We start from the raw sequence: 23,209 nt of genomic DNA, 5'->3' as shown, positions 1-23,209 counted from the left end.
TTCTAAACAATAGTAGCTCATGGATTTTTAATTTAATTAAGATCTAAAAATCATAGTTTGTGAGGAACAGCTCCCTTTGATTAATTACAACGACTTCCCAATAACTCTTGTGGCAAAAGCATCCAGTCTGGTCTGATGGATGGCATGGCCTATGCACATCCATTTCTATGGAAGGTGGCCACCGTGGACAGCTTTGGCTGGTTGGTTTGGTTAAGGTGGCTGAGGGCAGATGCTCTTCGTGTAGAATGATGTGTCCTTTCTTCATCCAGAGCAGGAGCCAACATGGAGCACCTTACTTCAGGTCATTCTCACCTTTGCTTCTACATTAATCATGCACTGCACAATGCTTCCAGCCACATGTATTTCACCTGATCCATCAGTAGCCAAGTGGGGAACAGCATGCTTTTCTAAAGACTTCATTTTTTTCTCAGTTGCCATCTAAAACTTTATTATTTTGTTTAGGAATAGTCAAATTTCTCCTCTGAGAAAGACACAATGCTTTTATGCTGTGCTCTAATTAGGCAGAAGGAGATGAGGTGACGGAAATCCATTGCTTCATACTGAAAAATACCTGCAATTTCAACTACATTCAGCTTTTAAATCTTTGGTTGTTCACCTCTGCGAGATTTCTGAAAAATTCCAAAGGAGGAAGCATTTAATGAAAATTTGCAATTGCAGTTTAGGTGGGGGGTGGGAAATTAGCAGCTTTAACAGAAGCAGCTGCACAGCAATCTGGAAATCAGCCCAGTTGGGAGGAAAAAAAGTTTGTCCTTCCAAGAAAGAGAAGCAAGCTCAGAACTGTACAGAAGTTTGTGTCCAGCCGCCAGCACATCACCTGTAGAAGGGAGGCAGAAAGGAGGTGTAGGTGGAACGTGCCCTTCTGCAGGTTGAGATCTCCTGCAGATAGGAGAGAGCTGCAAACATCACACTGATATTTGAATGCTGACCAGCAAATGAATTTTTCCTTTTTCTTCTTGCTTTGTGTTCCTGGACTATGCCAGAATGAAATACTTCACTATCATGCAGTACACTGCTGACAGGTCCAACAACTCTTCCTCTTGCTGTTAGAGTTCCTGTTAGCAGATACACAGCCTTCTTAATGAATTTTTGATTATTCCATTATCCTTTTAATTTCACCTTCCTTTTCAGTCCACTTGGATTTAAAATGCTAACTTAACAGTACTGTAACTCTTCAAGTTAAAGATAACTGATGCTATTACAAATGTTTTCAGTTATTTCAAACTTTGAATAGAAGTCACTGTACTGAGAATTTTCAGTAGAAACATAACGACACCTTGGGCAAATAGCCTGTAATGGATCCAGAGTGCTCTAACACTCACTATAAGTGTGGAACCATATACATTTCCTTTCCCTAGAGCAAAAAGCATTTCATGATAGTGAGATACACCATTCTTTCCTGATTGCTTATGCATGGAAAAGCTGCTAAGCAATAATACCAGGCAAATCTAAGACGGAACTGACTTCGGCATCCATGTAGAAATCAAAGTTACACTGAAATATTTACAGTATAAGGCAAGACCAAAGCTCTAAAGAAGTCCTCTCCCACAAACAGAAACTTAAAATATTGACAAGCACAGACAAAATATTTTAAAACAAAATTTTAAAATGCCCCTTTGTGGGAAGGATAAGATGCAGTTAATCCATGTGTTCTAAGTCACTTCTTACATTTTCAGTGAGATCAGTAGATCAGTTCTGAACAACAGAGGCATTAACGGTGATTTAGCAAAAACTGATGAAGCTGATGTTCTCCCCACCCTCCACTTCCAGATTTGTAGGCTTAGCACACAGAAGCCTTGTACAAGTACACTTGTATAAGTGTTTTCAAACACTTATAGAATCATAGATCCACGAGGTTGGAAAGGACCTATAAGATCATCTAGTCCAACCATCCTCCTTTTACCATACCTACAGGAAACCCCTAAACCATATCTCCTAGCTCCCTATCCAGGCACTTCTTGAACACTGCCAGGGATGGTGACTCCACCACCTCCTTGGGCAGCCATTCCAGTGCCTGACAACTCTCTGAGAAAAAAAGTTCCTTCATATGTCCAGCCTAAACCTCTTCTGATACAACTTGTGGCCATTTCCTCAGGTCCTGTTCGTTGCCTGGCAGAAGAGGCCAAGCTCCTCCTCATCACAACCTCCCCTCAGGAGGTTGTAAAGTGCAGTGAGGTCTCCCCGAGCCTCCTCTTTTCCAGGCTAAACAAACCCTGCTCCCTGAGCGGCTCCTCATAAGACTTGTGCTCCAGACCCCTCACCAGTTTTGTTGCCCAAAACCTGCCCCTCATTCCACCTGTGTGATGACACTGCAGGACTACAAAAAAGTCGCATTCAGCAGTAAGTAGAGAGATGCATAAAACTGTGTTTAATGCAGAAAACGTGTGTTCAAGACATAACCACCAAAGAAGACATCTGAAATCGAGTACAGGAAAAACAAAAACAAAATAACTCAGCTGGATGTCGCACACAGAATGATGGGCACTTTTAAGAAGGTACAAGGCTTGCAATGTATCAAAGAACTAAGCAAAACCAAAAACTGGCAACAAATATTTGCACATTGTCAGGTCAAAAGTTTTCTTTTCTTTTCTTTTTTTTTTTTGTCTTTTTATACAAGGCTCATAAATAAATCTGTTGTCATGAATAGCAAGTTACTCTTTGGGAAACACAAAGTGAAAAGGTGGCTACATAAGTTATGCAAATAAATTCATTTAAAGTCATGATGTAACAATAGCATATTTAGGCCTAAGGCTTCTCTACAGAATGGTTGATTGGCATTTTTTCAAACACAAGAAACAAGATCAAAATAACTTACATCAGAAATTGGCTATCAATGTATCTGTAAAATAAATTCAGAATGGCCTTTCAGGAGCAATGCAACTAACATAGAACTCTTTAGACAAAGATATATACATCTGCTTGCAAAGTATTTCTAAATAGTCTCTTCAAAAAGTATTGTCAGAGTAGTGCAATATAACTTTATCAGCAATTGCAACCAACGAGAGGTAACCCAAGGAGAACAACGTGGAAAACTCCTCTGGAGGATGGAGTTCTGCAGACTCCCCTGGGCAGAAATCCCCTTAAGAGTCACCGGGAGCTACGACTAAGAGCTGTGCACAGAGTCTCCTTGGAATGAACTCTCTGCTCACTACCCAGGGAGCTGAGTGCGGAAGTCTACAAGCGGAATCAGAATATATCCCCAAGCACTCTTTACGCAGTGGCCACTAAAACCATTGAAATGTAAACCTTTCCTACTCTAAGTTCCATTCAAATCATAAAACAATGCAGTTTCCATGCAGTAGGGCACAGTTGTTATCAGAACTGAAGATGTGATCAGCTAACAAAACAGTAGGTATATCAGTTTAACCATAACTGCATAATTTCTTCTACTCTATATTTCACACCAGTAACAGATAATGTGTTGTAGCATAGAGCACATATAAATATGATCTTGTGTTTTGAAAGCAAAAACATCTTCTGCAAGATTTCCATAGTAAAATATTCATGTGCACAAAAGGTGTTCATAGCATGACACCCAAAGCAACATGGAGATAGTTTGATAGTATTTCCAATACAGCAGAACTATGGGCTTAATTCACTAAACTATGCAGTACAAATGAAGATCACAGGTACGTATAAAAAAATCAGACAGGCAATCAATTACAAACCTGGCAGTATTTTGAGAGAAACAGAGATTTTCAGGTCTTATAATGGAATGATTAAAATGGCAGGAACTTCATTGGGGAGCTCCAAAGAGAGATTTGCGCTTGGAGTTGTTCATTATCTTCTAAGTAGCCCTACTGCACAGGAGTACATTGCACCAGAAGTTTACACCAGGGTCTGGAGTTGAAAACAACTGCTAAAACTTAAGTGCAGTAGGTTTCACTACATTGTATTTCTGTTGAGATGTATAAAACATAGAAAACTTTAACGATGACTTCCTGGATAAAAATATTACGGTTCACAAATAAAATCTGACAGAACTTCTGAGTCAGATTTAAACTGATACCTTTTGTAGATTTCATTCGCATGATTTGAGTATTTCAGATCTGTCTGACCATTGAGTAGCAGTGTGTTTTTACCATTCTACACTGACGTCTTCAACGTCTTATGCTATTCAAACTGCAACAGCCTTACTTGAAACCTTCATTAAACGTGTCTTTACAGTGCTAAGTATATATTCAATGAAAAACACATTTATATAGTATTTACAAATTCTCCCCATTAGAAAAAAAGGCAAAATAAATAAAAAGCTTAGAGAAAGGAAATGCTGCTTAGGCTATAGGCTTCTCCTTTTGTCGTCCCCCAGAAGATGCTAGTTTCTAGCCAGGATTGTTTTTCTTCCTCTTGCTTGGGCTGTGACTGGGATCTTGTTTCAGTTCATGATATTGCACCTGTTTAAACACAACATTTAGAAACTGGTCAGATGGGCACTTGCTAGAGAAAGAAAGAAAGCGTTCTATTTTTTTCCCAAGGTGAAATGAAAAAAAAAAAAAAAAACAAAAAAAACAAACAGGGAAAACCATCCCCCTGCAAACTATATGGAATCTACAGCTGCACTTCAACAACAGAATGATATAGTTCCGAAGTAAGAATGAAAAACGCAATTAGGAAAATCCCGCCAGGAAGTAAGACTCTACTGATGTAAGCTTTAAAAAGGCTATGAGATGTCAAAGAAAACAAACACTACCATCTCAGGAGCTGAATGAATATTCTTTGCAGTTTGTTTCACAAAAACATGCCTATTTTCAAAGGCCTAACAAAGGCAGGATCAGATTCACATCAGGCATATGCACATGCACCTCTTATTTACACCAGCTCTGACCTGAAACCACTGCCAAAAGTATGGTAAGAGTATCATCTTTTATGCGTTCAATACAGAACATTGGCTCCTGGCACTGTTTCACTCTCCACTGGCCTTTCTGTGTGCCTTAATGGCCCAAGGCAGCAGTGCTTCCTCCAAAAAATGACTACAGTGCCTTATCCCTGGAGGCTGTTCAGCACAAGCTCTAGCAGCTACAAACAACTCCCAAACACTTGTATTCTTACAGATTTTTTGTAAACATAATAGAGACAGTAGATAACTGCTTGCAAGACCAAGTATCAGATTTCTTAAAATTCATGGCCTTCACCACTCTTGAGTTTCAATTTCTTCAAGGCAAAGAAAGTGAAATCAAATCAATAGCTTTAAAGTATATACATTTATTTATTTGTTTATTTATTAAATCAGAAAATCGTGATGTCATCTGTTAAACTAAAATTTAGCAGCTTAAAAACTATACACACCACTTGCACATCTGAAGGAACTCTGGACAGGAAGTCAAGTAGCTCGTTGTTATCAATTGCATATGGACTTCGAAGCTTCTTTGTAAATTTATTGATACCTGCAGAAGCGAGCATTCAAATGTTACTGCAGTCATCTTTTTTACTCAGTAGATATATACAGTAGATATATACACAGAGGAAGTCCTGAGAAATAACTTAGGGTCAGTTTCCAAGCCTGATGAATGAATGCACAAACTATAAATGCATACTCTAGCAGCCGTCATCTGCTGATGTAGTTCCCTCTGATTCAAAGTGCAAACATTCTCACAAAGCATTCCAACTCTAATAATTTTAAACAAATCTGACTGAGATCTCCCTTTACAATGAGAAATGTGTTCATTATGCAAAAAGTAAGGAGGAGGAGAGGAATAACATGTACCCCATCCCTAAGACGGATAGGACTAGTAATGGAAGGCTTAATAACGGGTTAAATAAAATGAATATCTGTCTACTGATGAAGCAGATGGGAAGAAGCTCACCCTATGAAGGCTGAACGAAGAAGTAACACAAACCTCTGTCTGTTAATGTCAGATGCAGATGATGTGATTCCACAGAGAGAATGGACACAATGGCTCTTCTAAACATTATAGCCTTACAGTGCCAATTGGCAAACAGAATTCAGAAGCACCAAGAAAATCCTCCCTTAACTGTGATAAAAGTAAGCTTTTAACTTATCTTTGTATATGTACCATGAAATATAATCTCAGATTCATGCAGTTTTCATGACATCCTTGTGTATGGGTACTGGAAACACACATCTAAGTCATGACTACGAATGGTACAAACTGCACAGATTCTCAGATAAGCAGGAGAAAGCTGTTTGAAAACATGCTGGTCTGTGTAATTTATCAAGGCTGCATCAGCGATAATTTAGTTTATCTTTCAAGACATCTTTGGGGACTTTTAGAAAGCTTTAGCAGGGGCATAAAGCTTCAGGACATGGTGCAGAAGCAGCAGCAGTCTTGGAAACACCCTTGGACTCTCACTGAATGAATTCTCAGCCCTCTGATGAAGACAGAAGACTGCTGCAATACTGTTATCTAGAGATTAAACAATGAATACTGTAAATGAACATGTGGATTTCAAAGACGTTTGAAAGAAGATCCTTTCCATCAGCAAGTTACTAAGAAATTCAAGGTCTGCCCAACTGTTTATTACAAATGGCCATTGGAACACTCACTGATGAACTCAGGAATTAAACAGACCTACCTTATATGTTGTTACTCAATGAAAAGGCACTGTGAAAGCAAATGCATGCAGCAGCAAGGCTTGAGAAAAGAGAAGAGCAGAATATATGAGCCACGATGCTACAGAGGAAACAAAATGCAACAAGAGGATTAGGCGTCCTCTAAAAGATTGAAAAAAATCAGTTTATAGTTATTTTCTTTATACTCTTTAATAAATAAACAACTGTAGCATCAACCAGGACTTTGCACTGCTGGAATTAGAGCGTAAATGTGGTTCTTGTTCCAGTGGGGCTAATGCAGCACTAGCTCAAGGACCAAAAGCCTGCTGAAGAGAAAAACAGCTAGGAGGCAAAGAACTGAGAATTTCTTGCCAGAGCAGGCAGGAACAGGTCGTCCCTACAGATGCACAGGAGAAAGACAGCTATACATACGACCAGCCACCGCATGGAGTAATTTTCATAAAAAAACCATCTGCCTTCCTAGAGAACAGCACGGGCAGATGCCACTACAGAGATGCTTGGGTTCCTATGGACGAAAGTCAAGCAACAGAGATGATTCCTTTCAAGTGCAGGATATACAAATGGGATGAACAAATGTATATACAAAGGTGAGGCTAGAAACATAAAATAATGGAGAAAGCAGGCATGTGTTTGGAATGCTACCTGTCTAAAAGGAAAGCCACTCCCTGCACATGGTATGACATGTTGCTTTGCTAATGCATTTAATCCCTGAGGAGGTTCAGATTGCTAGAACCACAGCCACGCAGAACCTCTCTGGTCTTCCTGCATGATGGAAGACAAATAGGTAACCCCACATATCTGCTCAACAAGAGGCTGCCTGAACTGAAATGCAAATGAAAAATGTGGAGCTGAAATCTCTAATGAGATGCTTGAAATCATATGACCAGGTAACTTCTGAGATGCAGAAATAGAAAAGGGAAAGAGAACAAGGTGCACCTAAAATAATTAGTGATTAAATTACTAATTTGCATTCTGGGAGGCATGGATTCAAGTTTGAGAGAAGAAGCTTTTTCTTGAGACAGAGACATAAACACAGATTTCTGTGTGAAGAGTAAAACCTGCCAAGGTATTGCAGGGGGGCTGCTGTCAGTAGCCTTTCAAATGCTGACTTAACACTTTTTTGGGTCTTGGAGGGGTATTATAAGCTTAAATTGTTGCATAAAATGAAGGGGATGTATGATGTTGAGTGTGTAAGAGCTCAGATCTGTCCAAGAAAACTGCTGAACAAGAAAGGCCAAGTACTTTAAACAAAAAGCCTAAAGCATCTCATCTGTGGTAGGAAGAGAGCAAATCTGGGAATAAACTAAAAATGTGAGCTGAATCCAAGTGACATGGGGTATGGGAATAAATGAAATTCCCTTGCAAGAAAAGACACTGTGGAAGACTATATATTTGATTCTTTTAGTTCTTTAGTTCAAATCCTCATAACTTGTACTTCTCTATTTTGTATATTCTGCTGCACTGATTTGTAAAGACTCTGCAAGAATAATACCAATCCTGGCTGATATATAATAAACATACCATTTGATGTAATTTTAATGATTTTATGTTCATCAAATTCATAAGTTCTTTATAAAGGCATGATTGTTTCCATTAGAAAGGATTTAGCAGAGATAGTGTTCTTTACAACTTTACACTACTGAGGTAAGCATACAGCTGCTGGTGATGTACGATGTATAAGAAATGAACAAATGCAAATTTAGCAGTATAATTTACAACAGATGAAGTAGTGGTACTGTTTAAAATCATTATAAACATAAGGAGAAGTAATGAGAGTTTGGCTCAATCACAGTTCCATCCCCAAGACCTGTGCTCCAGGTCCTAAGTTTCATTTCATTATCAACTGGCCAGACACAATGTGCATCTTTCCTTCAAACTAAAGGTGACCTTTTAAACAGGTTTCTTTTTGCTATGTTTACATATATTTTCACAAGATAAAGTACAGCAGTAAAACAGTCATATTGTCCTAAATGCACTATATAGATTGAAATGCCTCTGTTTGTGTATAAGTGGTGAAAATAAATCAGAGTAATATCTAGACAAAGCTACACTTTGATATATGAAGAATCCTCATGGCTACATGTTTATAGTATGATGAAGTCCAGAATGCCAGCTAAGAAAAATGCATTTTGCAGGTGGGCCTAAATCTCTACACAGTTGTGATTTTTAACTAACCTGTCTGTTTCCATCATAAGGAAGCTTCATGACCATAAATACAGAAAAGTACTGACAATGTAAGTCATCCCTTAAAAAACATATTTTTCTAAGTGGCACAGGCAGTTAAAAAAGGGCTTTACTTACCCCAGACAAGGACAATGTATCTCAGTGGAATTAAGTAGAGGATGACTGTGAACACACAGAGGGCAACAATTGCCAGCCAGCTCAGGAATGGGACAGTCCAGTTGAATGTGCTAAATGAAAGATAAACAAAAGTCAGAGCTTTGGTTACCTGGCAGTCAATAATAAAATGCACACTGGGCAGGAAATAGCCTAGGAGGATTTGCAGTTTCCATTAGTGACAACAAACTCAAACTACAGATGAAAGCACAGGTGCTGGACATCAGGAAGAACGTTTGGATCAGGTAAAAAGAAAGGATGTCCTGGCAACACAACCATGCCACTGTATGGCACGTCTCCATGGGGCCATGCTGCCCACCTCTTCCAAAGGAAGTGCACTCAGCTTTATAAATTTCCATGCTTGCCCCCAGTTTCAGCACTGGACAAAATAAACATTTCCTATCTCTGAAGATGTATTTGTTCTGGCAACTGTGATCTCCATTTTCAGCTCATTTTTGCTTGACCAGCAGGGACAGGAAGTGGGAAGAAAGTTATGAAAAGGAGGAGACAGAACAATTGGTCCAGAAGCCAAGGATGATACAACAGCAGGAGATGAAAAAAGGACAAACAAAAATACCCCACTTTGAGTAAGCAGGAGAAAAATCAAGAACAAAAAGAGGAAAAACAAAACAAAATGCTGCTGATCACCTTATTTTGGTTGATGTATGGGCAGAATGAGTGAAAACTAATGAGTCTAGAAATAGCCACGTGGTGGCTGCCCAGTTTCTACAGGCAGGGAAGAGAGAAAGGACAGATGGACGACTTAAATGTGTGTCCCATGGGAACACCAGTACAGGGAGCTTGACGAAGTGGGATTGCACCATGAAAGCACCACCATGTCAAAGGTGCAACATGACATTTATGCAGAAGGAAAACGCAGCTTTGGCTCTAAGTAGCTTGATGATACTCTTTAAAGTATTACCACTAACTATATGCCCAATCAGTGCGATTACATTATTTTGGCTTCTCTGGCTGAATAATTGCAATTATCTGAATTGCTAGCCATATTTTTCATAATGAGCTCTGGCTTCATGTGTTTATTTGTCTTCTTTTCTCCCTGGCAATTTTGACATGTCTCCAGAGCGAACATTATGTAGTGTCACTTGGTGTGGGATCACTCCCGCTCTCCTCAAGGGACACCTGCTCTTTTCCCCTCTTCTGTATGCATTTGGGATGAACAGAAGGTTGAGGGTCTGCTCATGTTCCTGTGACTCGGCTTTGTGCAATGGATCACAGACACGCCATGTGTGGGAACACTGGCTCCTCACTTAGCAAACCTCCTTATGTGCTGTGTTAGCACAGCATTCAGTACAGGTTTCCCATTATAGTTTTAGGAACAAATTACAGAGATTTATAGGAAGATTCGGTCTCACTATGCTTAGAAAATTCTGTTGCTCTCATCTGGTATATAACAGAACAAACCCTACTTCCAAAATGCACAATTTGAAAAACTTAATCATAAAGGCAACTTCCATAAGCAGTCTTCCAGTAAAAGACTTATTTCACAGAAGTTCATTTTACTTGTCTGCAAAACTTGTGCAATAAGATGCACTCACATCTGCCTCTGCTGCTGTGAATGTGGCCTGTTTGGAAGTGTCCCTGCGAGAACGTTTCCTGCAGCATGACCTCCACCCAATATATAAATTCTCTAAAACTGCATTACAACAGCATTTATCTTGGGGTCATATCCCTCTGTATGTGCTATTGTCTTAGAAAATGGGAACACCAAAGTGCTGCACATTGAATTGAGTAGTGGGGGAAAAAAAGAACATACTCCAGCTACCTCTTGCTCAGAGTATACCCAAACCAAGCAAGAACACACAGCTTTGACTTTTCTTTAAGACATGTGAGGTGTGTGAACAGAAACTTTATAGCAAGACTAGTCTGTATGTCTTACAAGACACCTTTCTGCCTACCCTTTCTGCCACAGTGGAAAGCAGGATGTGAACACTCTGCTCATGACTCTTAATCTTGCAAGTCTCTGCTCTCAGCTTTCAAAGGGCAGAAAGCCAAGTCAGCTCTGTCCCTGCTTCTCAGCTGACAGTGCTTCTGGAGGGAGCAGTTCTGATGTTAAAAGTCCTTAGACTGCTGCTCAGTGACCATGCAAAAAACTCACCAAACTTCCTGTCATAAATCTCAAGCCTCTCTTGCTTAAGGTCTAAACTTGTTGGCAGTTCTGATGTATCATCTATAAAGTGCTATAAATTAAATTTAATGCAAGAGGAAAGGTCTTCTTAACTTACATAAACAGAGCATCTACAGCAAATGAATATGTATATTGGAGAAACATGGAATCATTAAGGTTGGAAAAGACCACTAGGATCATCATGTCCAACCCAAACCTATCTGCATCATTATGTCCCTCAGTGCCACATCCACATAGTTCTCAAACAGCTCCAGGGACAGTGACTCCACCACCTGCCAGGGCTGCCTATTCAATACCTCACCACTTTATCAGAGAAGAAATTTTTCCTTATATCCAACCTGAACCTCCCCTGGTGCAACTTAAAGCTATTACCTCTCATCCTATCACTGTTACCTAGGAGAAGAAGCTGACCTCTCCCTTTATCAAAACTGCATTTTTTATTATTAAGTAACTGCTGTTGGATTCACAATAAGATTCTCATTCTGTTCCCTCCAATGCCTTAATTCTGATGTTTTCCTCCCAGTTAATATATTTTTGAATTCCAAAATTAATCTGACAATATTGTCATTAAGTTAGGGCTGCCACAGAGCTGAGTTTTAGGGACAGATCAGCCATAACTGGAGCCTCCCATGAACAAGAGCAGAGAACAGTTCAGCACCATGTCAGCACTTACTTCTTTATCCTTTCCCCGAAGGAAGCGACTTCATCAAGGATGTTCTGGACACTGACACACACCTCTTGAATGGCATACAGTTTATCCATAAATCCTTTTTTCTCGCTGTCCTAAAGGAAAGATTAATAGTTATTATACAAAAACAAATCTGTAGGAAGTATGCCATGCATCCATTGAAGAAGTTTCATACAAGTTGTTTCGTTTAGCACAGGAAAGGCACACTTATCATTCTGTGCCACAGATTCATTTCTTATACCTGGTCTCACATACCTACCATGCTCACAGAAACTCTGCCAGCTCTTCAGCATACTCTGTGCTGCCTTCAGACCATTGGCTGTGAACACAGCAGCACAGGGGCAGCCCCATCTTACTGTGTGACAGCATGTTGTACCCACGCCACAAACCTGTGCATGTCGAACAGTGCTGGGCTAGTCCTTCTTAATATTCAAGTATATGAAATGTACTGGAGATATAATTACAAGCTGTTTCTAATAGCAGGCAGGCTGTAGCATCAAGTCCACACAGAGTGAGAATTCAACTACAATGCTGAATTAGATGGGCTTAAAACCACTCATAACTTCAGGCAAAAATAACAGTTTCTCTTCATTTTTACTGACTACCCAGAAAGTCAGAAGTGTTACTCAACATTTTCAGTGGATTAATGTCATATTATATTTTCTAGGTTAAATTTGATTAGTGCATTCCCAGACTATGAAATATAATAAAAAAATATTTAAAGATTAGCAAAAAGCAGCAAAATCTTTGATAAAAAAAAAAAAGCTGTTCAGCATTTTGTCATCACAAACAACTTACTACAGCAGTCTGTGTAACTGACACAAAATACAAGCACTTAAGAAATGGAAGGCTGAATTGTGTTTTTCTTTTCTTCTCCTGATTCTTAATTAGCAGCTACCATATTGTTTCCCTTATTTTGTTGACATATTTGCTGTCTTTCTAAGCCAGACTATATGTGGAAAATGTCATTTAATATTAGATCATTGAAGTTATTCTAGTGACACAGGTTATGCAACTATGTTTTCAAGAGTTGGGAAGATGCTGAAAGAACTTAGACACAAAACACAGGTTGCTGAAAAATAAACCATCAAGAGAGAGAGAGAGAGAGAGAGAGAGAGAGAGAGAGAGAAATAGTAAAACTACTTCCAATAACTGAGTGTGACTTAATCCAACAATTCAGAGATGCAAGAAAAGTCTGTTTCTGAAGGAACATGGCAGGTCTTTTGTTCTCAGTTAAGATTATTTGTATCACAAATAAATATCTCTGTGGATGACCACAATCACGACTGCTAACATGTAGCACATCTAATTCTGTGCAACGGAGTGATTTTTGAAATTAATTCTTTAATAATTATTACAACCTCAAGGAATAGTATTGCTCAGTGTGAGAGCACTACTGTCCTCAGATATACCACTACTGAAGAGGTGCAGAATATATCTAATGCATTTAATTTACTAACAGGAAAGACTCTTCTATTCATTCATGTAAAACATATACTTCCAGTACTGGAGAAACATGACAATAATCTGTTTTCTAATTCAGCAGAAGTAGGCAATATTTCATGCAAAAATCACGGATATCCTTCTGCATTCTAAATACACATAAGCTTTGTCTCTTCAGCGTAGATATACAAATTCTGCTCTGTTATCTTGATTTATAATTAAATTGTGTGAGAAAAGAATTATACAAATGTTACAAAAACAGTACCCTTTGTGACATCTCCAGAACCTGAGGGAGAGCTTAAAGAAGTCCTGAGGCTATTTTTCTTTTAAAATATTTTACAAGACAAACTTGCACTTTTCTTTTTGAAAATACATCTGCTTTAAATCATTCCCTTAACCAAAACACACACACACTCACACACAAGAGCAACAACAACAAAAGAAAGAGGCAGAGAAAAGAGTCCCTATTTCCATTCCCTGCACTTTCTGAACGTACAGAAAACTTGCTGACACATTCTATGGAAGGAATAGACAAAACAGCACAGGAAAGTGGAGGCATTCACAAGGATCAGGGCTCAGCTTTACTTAAACTAATCCCACATGCCCTACAACTATTAGCTGTTTTTTATTTCTTTCTCCAGAGATTTGATGAGAAAAAAATCTGGGCTGGGGAAAGGCTGCACTTATTTTCTTCCAGCAAGATGCAGCGTTAGCAAATACAACTTACGATCCACCATGAGCAAACCAAGGTTCTTAATAGTCCATTTTTCAAGCACTACTGATATTCCCTTTCCAAAGAAAGATGGGCTGTGACTGGAATCAGTTTCATCATTTGTATGGCTACAATTGCCAAGTTTCTGGAAATAATTGCCATTTAAATAGTAGATAAAATTTATTATACAAAGCTATCAACAGCTTTATTGCTATTTAATTTCTGTGATTTGTTTGCTTGCAGAAGGCTTAAGGTATCTGAAAAGCAAGATGTTTGCGGGGGGATGGATTTAACTATAAACTGTGAAAGCAATGTCAAATTGATGTTGACAGTATGACTGGAGTTTACAAAGGGGAACGAACACAAAGTAAAGACTTGAAACCAAGTCCTCTTCCCACTCTGCAGTAAAATGTACATTACAGATTGATATACTGCTTGGCCAGTAATAATATTTAATTCTTGTATATGGCTTTCAGCCAAAACTTTTATTCAGTAAAGCAAAACAAAGTAAATGACTTGCTCTAGATTGTATGGAGCTGATTCTGAGTACAACACATGTCGTCTGATTCTCTTTATTTGGTGCACTGTGACTCTGGCCCCATGATACAACAGGGTGATTTAGGAAAGGATTACACCTCCAAGCCCAAAACTCTCCCTCCTCTAGGCTGAAGTGCATTTACAAAACAAACATTCCAAAAGAAAGTTAAAGCAGGAGAAATAAATAAGCCAGATTCAAAAGTGAACTTTGCTCATGTTAATGGAATTGAAAGAAGTGAAAAAACAAACAAACAAACAAACAATCAAAAAACCACACACACAAAAAAGAGAGCTTTAAGTAGTGATAGGAGATATCTTTAGGACAGAGAATAAAGATCTGAATGCCTTATGGTAGATAACTGTCCTGCTATGTTAGAGCTTATGTTAGGCAACTGTCCTATTAATGAACTGAGATGCTGGAGAGAAAGGTATGGTCATGAAAACAAAAATCATACAAAATCTGATTGTTTCATACAGAATATGATAACTCTTGAAACTTTGAGGCAATGCTCTGAAAAACAATATCTTCAAAAATATCCCTTGTTGTCCAAGAGATTTCGATAAAGCACTGCTGTACAAACCAAAGTGACTGAGACAAAACCAGACTGATAGGAACACTGGAATACATCATGCCATTATTGGCTAGGATCTATATATTCACACAATGTGTTCTAAGAAAGTGGTATGGTCTTATCACTTGGCCACAGGAAGATACGCACTGTTCTTTGCTTGTGTCACTTATATGTGGCTACACAATCATTGGTGACAGCGAAGTCAGTGAGGAATCACTCTAATCATTCCTTGGTTGCTAGTAAAAGATTTGTAAATCTCAATTACTTGAATAGTAGGAATACTTTGATGAGAATCACTACAGTTTACTTCAACTAACAATTGGTCTCCATAGCAGAGCTGCCCCATCTGTGTGCATTCACATCATTTCTCAGTCAGAGTGCAATTCATGTGCAGGGCTGCAGTATCTGGCAGACCTCTGAGCAGTAGGTCCAGAATGTTGGTAGAAAAAGCGCTATGTAGGATTCATTAGTACTTCCTGCAGAGGGCATGGAGACAGTGGCTGCTGGATACTGTCCAAGACCTGGTTGCTGCTCAAAAACCCATGACTGGGGAGTCATGGCCTCACCAATTACCCCCTAGGCTCTAACCTCTTTTTTGGGGTGAAAGTCACTAAGAAGAAGACAGCAAGCCTACATTAATCTATTTCTGGAGGCATTTGATTTCCTCCAGTCTAAAGACCTGGTCATGGATACAGGAGTAAGTCATTATCTTGTCTTTTTATCAGGGAAATGGAAAGAGGGCAGGAAACCATGACAGTACTGTTATATTCAAGCAGACTTTGGAAGTAAGACCATGAGGTAAAGCTGTATGTTCTATAGGACCTGGAAAGATACACCAGGTGACCTGAAACAGGCCTCCTCCATTGTGTCTGCAATGAACAGAGAAGGTCAGTTTGTTTTAACCATTCTTACCTCTTGAAGGATGACACTTGTGCAGTACCATAACCATGTTATCTTGTCACTTCTGGGAAGACTCTTGAAGAGATTAAAATTCTTCAATGGGAGCTTAGCAATTTATAAGATTCCACCCTTCCACTAAGCCATCCTACAATTCTTCAGACCATATACTATTAGTTATTTTAAATAGTGACAGACTGCATGTTACATACCAGCATCTGTTCTTCTCTTATCATCAATAACAACAACAAAAAAAGCCTGGATAGTTTTGAAACCATTCTGAAAAAGAACAGTCAGAGAGGGCTTTCCACAGTGCTAGCACAGTTTAACATGGACATCATATCTCAGGGTTATCTCAGACAACTATAATTGAGTTTTTAAACTGTGGACTTAGTTTTTACCTCAATACTTGTTAATGCACATTCAGTGACTGTATTTGTAAAAAGCAGATCAGTTGTTTACAAATGCTACATATTTTATCTGTAAGTACTACCTGCTAGCTTAGGTCTTTACGTGTGAATTTTACTACAGAGAACAATCCACAGACAACAGAAAATAACTGCTGATGAGCAAACGGAAATTAGGCCGAGGATTTCTAAAATACAGAGAAAACCACATTGTCTCCATTGTTATTAAAAGGGTAGGGTTTTACAGAGATAAATGGTATCTGTGATCATGATTATTAAAGAAAGAAGCAATACAATGTTATTACATACTAAGCATTCAATAGTTTAAGCAGAATAAAGCAGGCACAATAGAAACCACATAAACATGTGGAAGAAAACACTGACGGTCCACTGTTTATGAAGACGCCATGCCTGTGAGCATGAATATTACAACAATCTGTTCTTTCTCAAACATACAGTAAGAGCTGATAAAAATCATTTGAACCTTCTGTGACTTTCTGGCACTACTGCCTATCTAACGAATTAGGCTCTTTCTGTATATAATGAACAGCTGCAGTACTAAAACATAAATATATAATTTAAGAAAAAAAAAAAAACCTCATGAGGAACAGTACTAACTCTGGGGGAAAAGGTGGTATTACAAGCTTTCTGTGAAGTAGGAAAAAAAAAAAAAAGGCAGTTCTTGTATAGTTAAAATGAAGATTTTTGGCCAACACTTTTTATTTTCCCTTAGAATTGCCTAATTCTGGTCCTTCTTGGTCTTTCCCTTACTTTCCCTCCAGCAACAGTCCAGATGAAATAGGCCCATGAATACAGAAGAGGTCCATATTAACTGACACACCATTTCACTGAAGGGCCATCTAGTGGGAGGAAACAAAAACATGAATTTTCACAGCATTATAACTTTTTTGGCTAATGCCTTTACTTGTGGTGACAAATTAAACAATGTCAATCAATGGCGTGCCTATCTTGACTTTAGTTTGGTTGGAAGCTTAACAGATTAAGTGATGGTAACTTTCCAGCACCTACAGAGAAACTGCTTGCTGAAGGGTCCCTCTGTTTCCCTGCTAAGAGAAGAGCCAGTAACCTCCAAGGGCCCTCCCCAGCTCTGCAAGAAGCAGTGCCAGGAGAGGCACTAGTAGAACTACAGCTACTCAAGAATGGAAAATAATACAAATATAGCACAAAAATATCACTCTGTACACAGCTGATGCTGCCTACCACAGGTGGCTGCTCTCCCCCTTTTGTGGGCTCCTTCTCCCACCCCACTATTTCAGTGGGACAGACACCTCCCACCAGAAGGCCTGCTGCAGACATGCACCCACAGCATTGTAGATCTGAGGGCTTGCTGCAGATGGACAAGAGCCTGGGAGGGAACACAAACTGATCCAATGAAAATTCAAGGCCACTGGGTGGGAGAAGTGGGGTTGGGTTTGACAGAGCTGCTGTTGTTAGGGACTGACTGGACATTTGTTGGTTAGCCATAAACAAGTGCCTTTTGTACCCCCTGTTTTTCTTGATTAGTTTTCCTTTTCCCACTTCTTTTATATATTAATCTCAACCGATCATTTTTCTCACTTTTGGCCTTCCAGGTCCAAAATGCCTTTCTTAAGGAAGTGGATCCAGACAAGAAAAATGCCTCATGCTCAGATAAGACAGAGTAGGTTATCCAAAATCTTGCATTCAAAACATTAATCTGCAGCAATCAAGTCAGAAATACTAATATGTGAGATCTAGGCAACATTATTCATAGGAGTTGAATGTTTAAAGAAAATCATCTCGGAAGTCGTTTGAGACTGGATCCTACATTTGTGATTGTGATGCCGACTGAAAGAACCGCAAGCACTCAAAAGCAAAAAACACAATACAATCATCATGTTATTAGCCCCATTTCAGCTCAAGGCAAATCCTGACATGTCCAGATCAACAACTATGAAATAATGTCCCAAAGATAGAATAGACACATACACATTTCAAATAGTAGCTACAATTATTCAAGAAATCTATCAAATATTAATAAATTGTAAAAAGACTTCCAAAAAATACTGCTTATTTAATACAAATCTCCTGCATAAAAGTTCAAGCTGCGCTTTTGGAAAATTACTTAATGCAGAAAAACAGTTTGGCATTTGAGGCAAAACAATTTAAAAAAGAAGAAAAGAGCAGCATCTGGAAAATTTCCTTGTAAATATTCTGGGCATACAGTGAGCAAGGAGAGATGTCTAAACTGCAGATTCCATATTCTTTTGGAAGAAAGTCCAGAGACAAGTCTGATAAGACTTCACTGCTTTTTTTTTTTTTTTATTATTATTCCCCCAGTAAAACTAACTTTTGTAGCTAAACCAAAAGCATTGACTTTGCACTGTATGTATATAACTGTTAATTTACAATAAAAAAACTACTATTCACAGCTACTTGCTTGTCTTTCGTCAACTCAATTTAATTTTGAGAAATTAATAATGCTTAGTTGAAAAGATAATGAACAGGGATACTGTAGGAAGAATACAAGGGAAAGCAAACTACTGTTAAAATTACATACAACATTTAGATGGTTAATGTAATGTTAGAATAATAACTGAATAAAATAAATGGCCTGAAACACAGAAGTTTGCTAGTCTTCAGGCAATATTAACATGACCACTGAGTACTCATGACATAGAAGCTATACTAGATCACATATAATGTTGTTTACACAAAATTTTACAAACAAAGCAGAAAAAAAAGCTGAGATATCTAATTTACAGAAGATGAAAAATAGGCGTTTAATGAAATTTATGAGCTTTCCTAGAGAAACAAATAAACAAAGTACTTTAACCAGTCACCCTAACCCATGAATTTCCCTTGATGACATTTTTTTTTCCTCATCGTCTCCTGACTTGCACACTCTGTGTTTGGAAACTAAGAAGTGTCAAGATCTGCAGATACTCAAAACATGGGGAGCTGGGAGGAGAAGGGCTAGGAAACCTGCTGGGAATAATAAGCCTGACAGCAAACCTACAAATCATTGTAGTTTAACATTTCAGATGAAGTATCAAGCAAACAAATGGAGAAGTGAGCAAAAGGGGCACTCGGCAGCATTTAGCACGTGAAAGACTGAAGGAAGAGTTGGCATTTAAAACATGATGCGTCCCTGTTGGAATCGGACCCTTTTCAACATGGGCTTCCTTTTAGGGAAGAAAACAGAATGCTGAAAAGAGACTGGGAGAGCATCTCCCTCCAAAATCCCTGATCCCTTCCTGCCATTTTCACAGATGCCAGAAATCCATGTAGGATGACATCAGCTTCAAAGCTTCACTGGCACCAACTGACCAGAGGTGGATGTGAATATGATGCCATTATCTCCTGCTTTCCTGATTCTGCCTTTGCCATCTAACTAACTGTGTTAGAACATGCACGAACCCTAAAAAGGCACAGTCTGTTTAGAATAACCCATTTTATTCCCATAGTCCTTTCCAGCAGGGAAGACTAATTAGGCCTCCAAAAAACCCATTAACTCTTCACTTTAGTACCACTCACAAAAGAAACAATCAGTAGCCAAATGCACTAGATTGCAAGAACTCAACAACAGCTCTCATCTTCAACTTTCAGCAGTTTCTGGATTATTCACTGTCTAGTAAACAAAGTTTAAATTCTTTTCAGCCCTGGTTGCAGGCTCAGATGGGTACATCTGCAGTCCAACAGCAGCAGGGAATAAAGCTCCTGCTGTATAATGTTTTTTTTCTCATGTGTGCCTGCTTTCCATAGATTTCATTATTTCTCCTGGATCTGCACTCATTGTCAGATCTGGGGCACAGATATACTAAGTAAACAGGGAGAAGAGTTGTGAAATTTTTATCGTCATTGAAACAACTGGCTGGGAGGATATACTGCATTCAACATTTTCCAAAGAAAACAAGAAAGAGAGTAGATGTCACTGCTCCTGAAAAAGCTCGACACTGTTCCATCCTGACAACTTGAATTTAAACACACAAGCATTTCAGGTATTTAGGCTCTGTGGCATATCAGTGAGCAAACAGACCACAACAAGCACCTGCAATGGATTAAACCGCTTCTGTAAAGTGTCTCATTTGTGTTGGATGATACTTAGGAGCACCCAGACTACACTAATGTTATTTGCAATTAAACATGTGGATGGACTGTTTGCACACAATGTTGCAGAGCAATCAGCAGCGAATACACAAACAGAAAAGCAATGGAAGGTCAAGCAGACACAGACAACCCCAGACAGTTTTCAGGCATAGGGAGAATTGTGGTTTACTGGACAGCTCCTTCTTCCTAACAGCTGTTAATGGCTTTTTCCATAAGCCTGTCCTCATTCTGAACCTAGGAAAGCTTTAAGCACTGTTGTGAGTAGTTAAACCATTTTACCTGAAGTTTCTTCAGAGCCTCTGGACAAACAGCACTCAGTCTCCCATAATTTGATGCTGTCCATTTTGCTGATTCATTGTATAACTTCTTTTACTATCACTCTTGTTTTGAAGCAGATTCTGTCACAGTCTGTATGAAAACCCCTGCAAGCTCTCCCATGAGGAATACAGATTTAAGAAATAAGGAGTGGGGCTTAAATTCAAGGTCCCCACACAGGCTGTTCTTCAAGTACCATACACAGGGCTGTCTGAAGCTTTAAAATTATTTGTGACAGATTTCTTCAAATTTGAAAGCATGTAAAACCAGTGCAATTAATACTGGGAAAGCAAATAATAAGTTACACTGTTCTCAAAAGAAATCTTTCAAAGTGCTCCTAAAGGAAATAGGATATTAAAGTAATGAAGCCGGGAGAAAGAGCATACATATTTCAAAAGATTAATAGTGAACCATCATAAAATTTGATACCTGACCTGGTGTTATTTAATATATTTATTAATTCACATCAAAAAGAAGGAAGGTTGAACTGCCAAATTTATAGGTGACAGGATTACTTACGGAGGTAATGTCAAATTTCTGAGGAATATAACCAACTTAAATGGATGAGCAACAAAAATGATTTAACTTTACCTAATTCCATTATATAGCACAATGATATAATCTCAGCTGAAATACTGAATTCAAGTTTAAAAACAAACAACAATAGAAAATCAGATCCAGAAAAAATAAGAGAAATCATAAGAATTCTGTGAAGAAAAATAAGACAATAAGTAACAGAAAGTACTATTAGATTTTAATCTAAGCAGAAGATCAATGAATGCAGTCAAGACATTCAAAACAATGAATGGTTTAGAGAAAGGAAATTGGGACTCATTTATTCTCACAAGGCAATAGTGAGAAATGTTTGATGAACTTGAAGGCAGCAGAGGTAAACTGATATAAGTAAAAATTCTATTCATACAATGCAAAATTTACTGGTGGAACTCACTGCCAAAGCAGCACTAATAGGAAGAGCTTAACAAAACTAACAGCAGAATTAAGAATACAGACATTTAATCGGAAAATGTCTATGAAGAAGATTATCAGCATAGCATGTAGAACAACTTCTCATCATTTTAGACAAAAATACAATACAGTTAAAAACTCTGATGGAACTCATATAGACTTTGAGAGAGACTGGAGAGTTGAAGTCATCACAAAAATTAAGTATGTAGTATGCATACATGAGCTGAAACCTTTCCTGTTTATTACTGAATTACTGTACCTTTGTTAAAAGATCTCAAACAAACATGTAATATAAATAAAATTAAACAATGGATAGAATTATGGAAGTACTGACACTGTAGCCAAGAACAAATGCTGAGAAATATTATGTAGTCCGCTGCTTTCTAAACGGGACTGCACAGATACAAACAACAAAAACTCTCCTGCTTTTTCATTTTCTATGAACAGTGAAAACAGAACTTCCAAAACCTGTCTGAACAAATGGAGTCACATAGTTGCTCTTCAGCCACAGCTCTGCTGTCTAGAAGGAAAAATAAAAATAAAAAGAAATACAACAAAACCACCTTCAAATTCTACCTTTCCTTTCTCAGAAGAATAAACACTCTTATCATGATTTTATTTTTTATTTTTTATTTTTTAAAATATATATATTTTTTTCACAATTATGAAAATTAGAGCTATGAGAAAGTTTGGCATAGTCATGATTATAACATTATTCACTGATATCAATAGTTAGGTCATAACAGTTATTTTATGTCTCTTTCTCTTGAAGTCTGCCAACACATGCTTTGAAACAGATTAATTTTTATTACATGCTTGTACAACAGCATGTATGAAAACATATATTTAAGATCTCCAGCACACTCAGGGAGGAGGGGAAATCAGAATATCTTCAACACAATCTCAAGCTAAAAATCACCTGAGAACCTCTGCTTTGTGTATAAAAGCACAGTTTCCTTAGAGCTTGCTTAATTTTTGCTTCCAGGGCTTATAAATCAGCTCTTATCAGTCAGTAGTGCCCCAGATATTCAGTAGGATATTATTCCTCATGCTCTGAACAGAGCTGTACTCCCACCACAACCCCGAGCAGCTTTGGCAAAGTCAGTACTCAGAACTTACAGCTCTTTCACAGCATTGTGCTGTTTGGTCTCAGCCTAGTTAAGTCAGTGAAGTTAGTACCAGATAGGTACTATCTCTCAGGAAAGTAGTATAAAAAGGCAGCTACCTTCTTCACAGCTGGTGATTATTATTATTTTTAGACTTTCATTCACATGAGTTTTAATGACTTTCCTAACCTGGCTCCCTTGTTCTGTTCTTAGCTGTATTTTGCACATGCATAAACACCCCATTATGTATGATGCACCATTTTATAAAGCACTGCATCACTGCATGCATCGCAGCTTCAAGAGGGATGAGATCAGTGGCAAGAGGCTATTTATTATTTTATAGTCTTTCACATGCTCATTGTTTCCCCAACTTCTTTATATGCCTTTAATGTGTCTGAAAATGTTTGCTAAATCCAATCAAGGTGGTGTGTCGAGCTTCCCCTC

At 38.3% G+C, this 23,209-nt stretch overlaps 1 protein-coding gene across 19 annotated transcripts in view; it reads right to left on the bottom strand.

Annotated features, from left to right (window-relative positions):
* Positions 1-2,363: 2,363 nt before the first annotated feature.
* Positions 2,364-23,209, bottom strand: part of MCTP1 (multiple C2 and transmembrane domain containing 1) — a 242,401-nt gene continuing 221,555 nt past the window's right edge. For 10 of the 19 annotated variants that reach the window (XM_085528959.1, XM_085528964.1, XM_085528961.1 and 7 more), the window contains 5 exons: positions 15,898-15,960; positions 11,707-11,816; positions 8,852-8,961; positions 5,305-5,402; positions 2,364-4,412 (listed from right to left, as the gene is read on the bottom strand). In XM_085528959.1, coding sequence (XP_085385085.1) covers positions 4,341-4,412; positions 5,305-5,402; positions 8,852-8,961; positions 11,707-11,816; positions 15,898-15,960 — 453 coding nt within the window. In that variant the 3' untranslated portion in view covers positions 2,364-4,340. Of the gene's footprint in view, positions 4,413-5,304; positions 5,403-8,851; positions 8,962-11,706; positions 11,817-15,897; positions 15,961-21,986; positions 22,180-23,209 lie in introns of those variants that run through there. The other 9 variants (XM_085528962.1, XM_085528965.1, XM_085528963.1 and 6 more) reach the window with 2 other exon arrangements.

Source organism: Coturnix japonica, chromosome Z (assembly GCF_054131305.1).
Source record: "Coturnix japonica strain WE chromosome Z, WE-NBRP24, whole genome shotgun sequence".
Taxonomy (NCBI): domain Eukaryota; kingdom Metazoa; phylum Chordata; class Aves; order Galliformes; family Phasianidae; genus Coturnix; species Coturnix japonica.
This window is presented reverse-complemented; position numbering and strand designations above follow the sequence as displayed.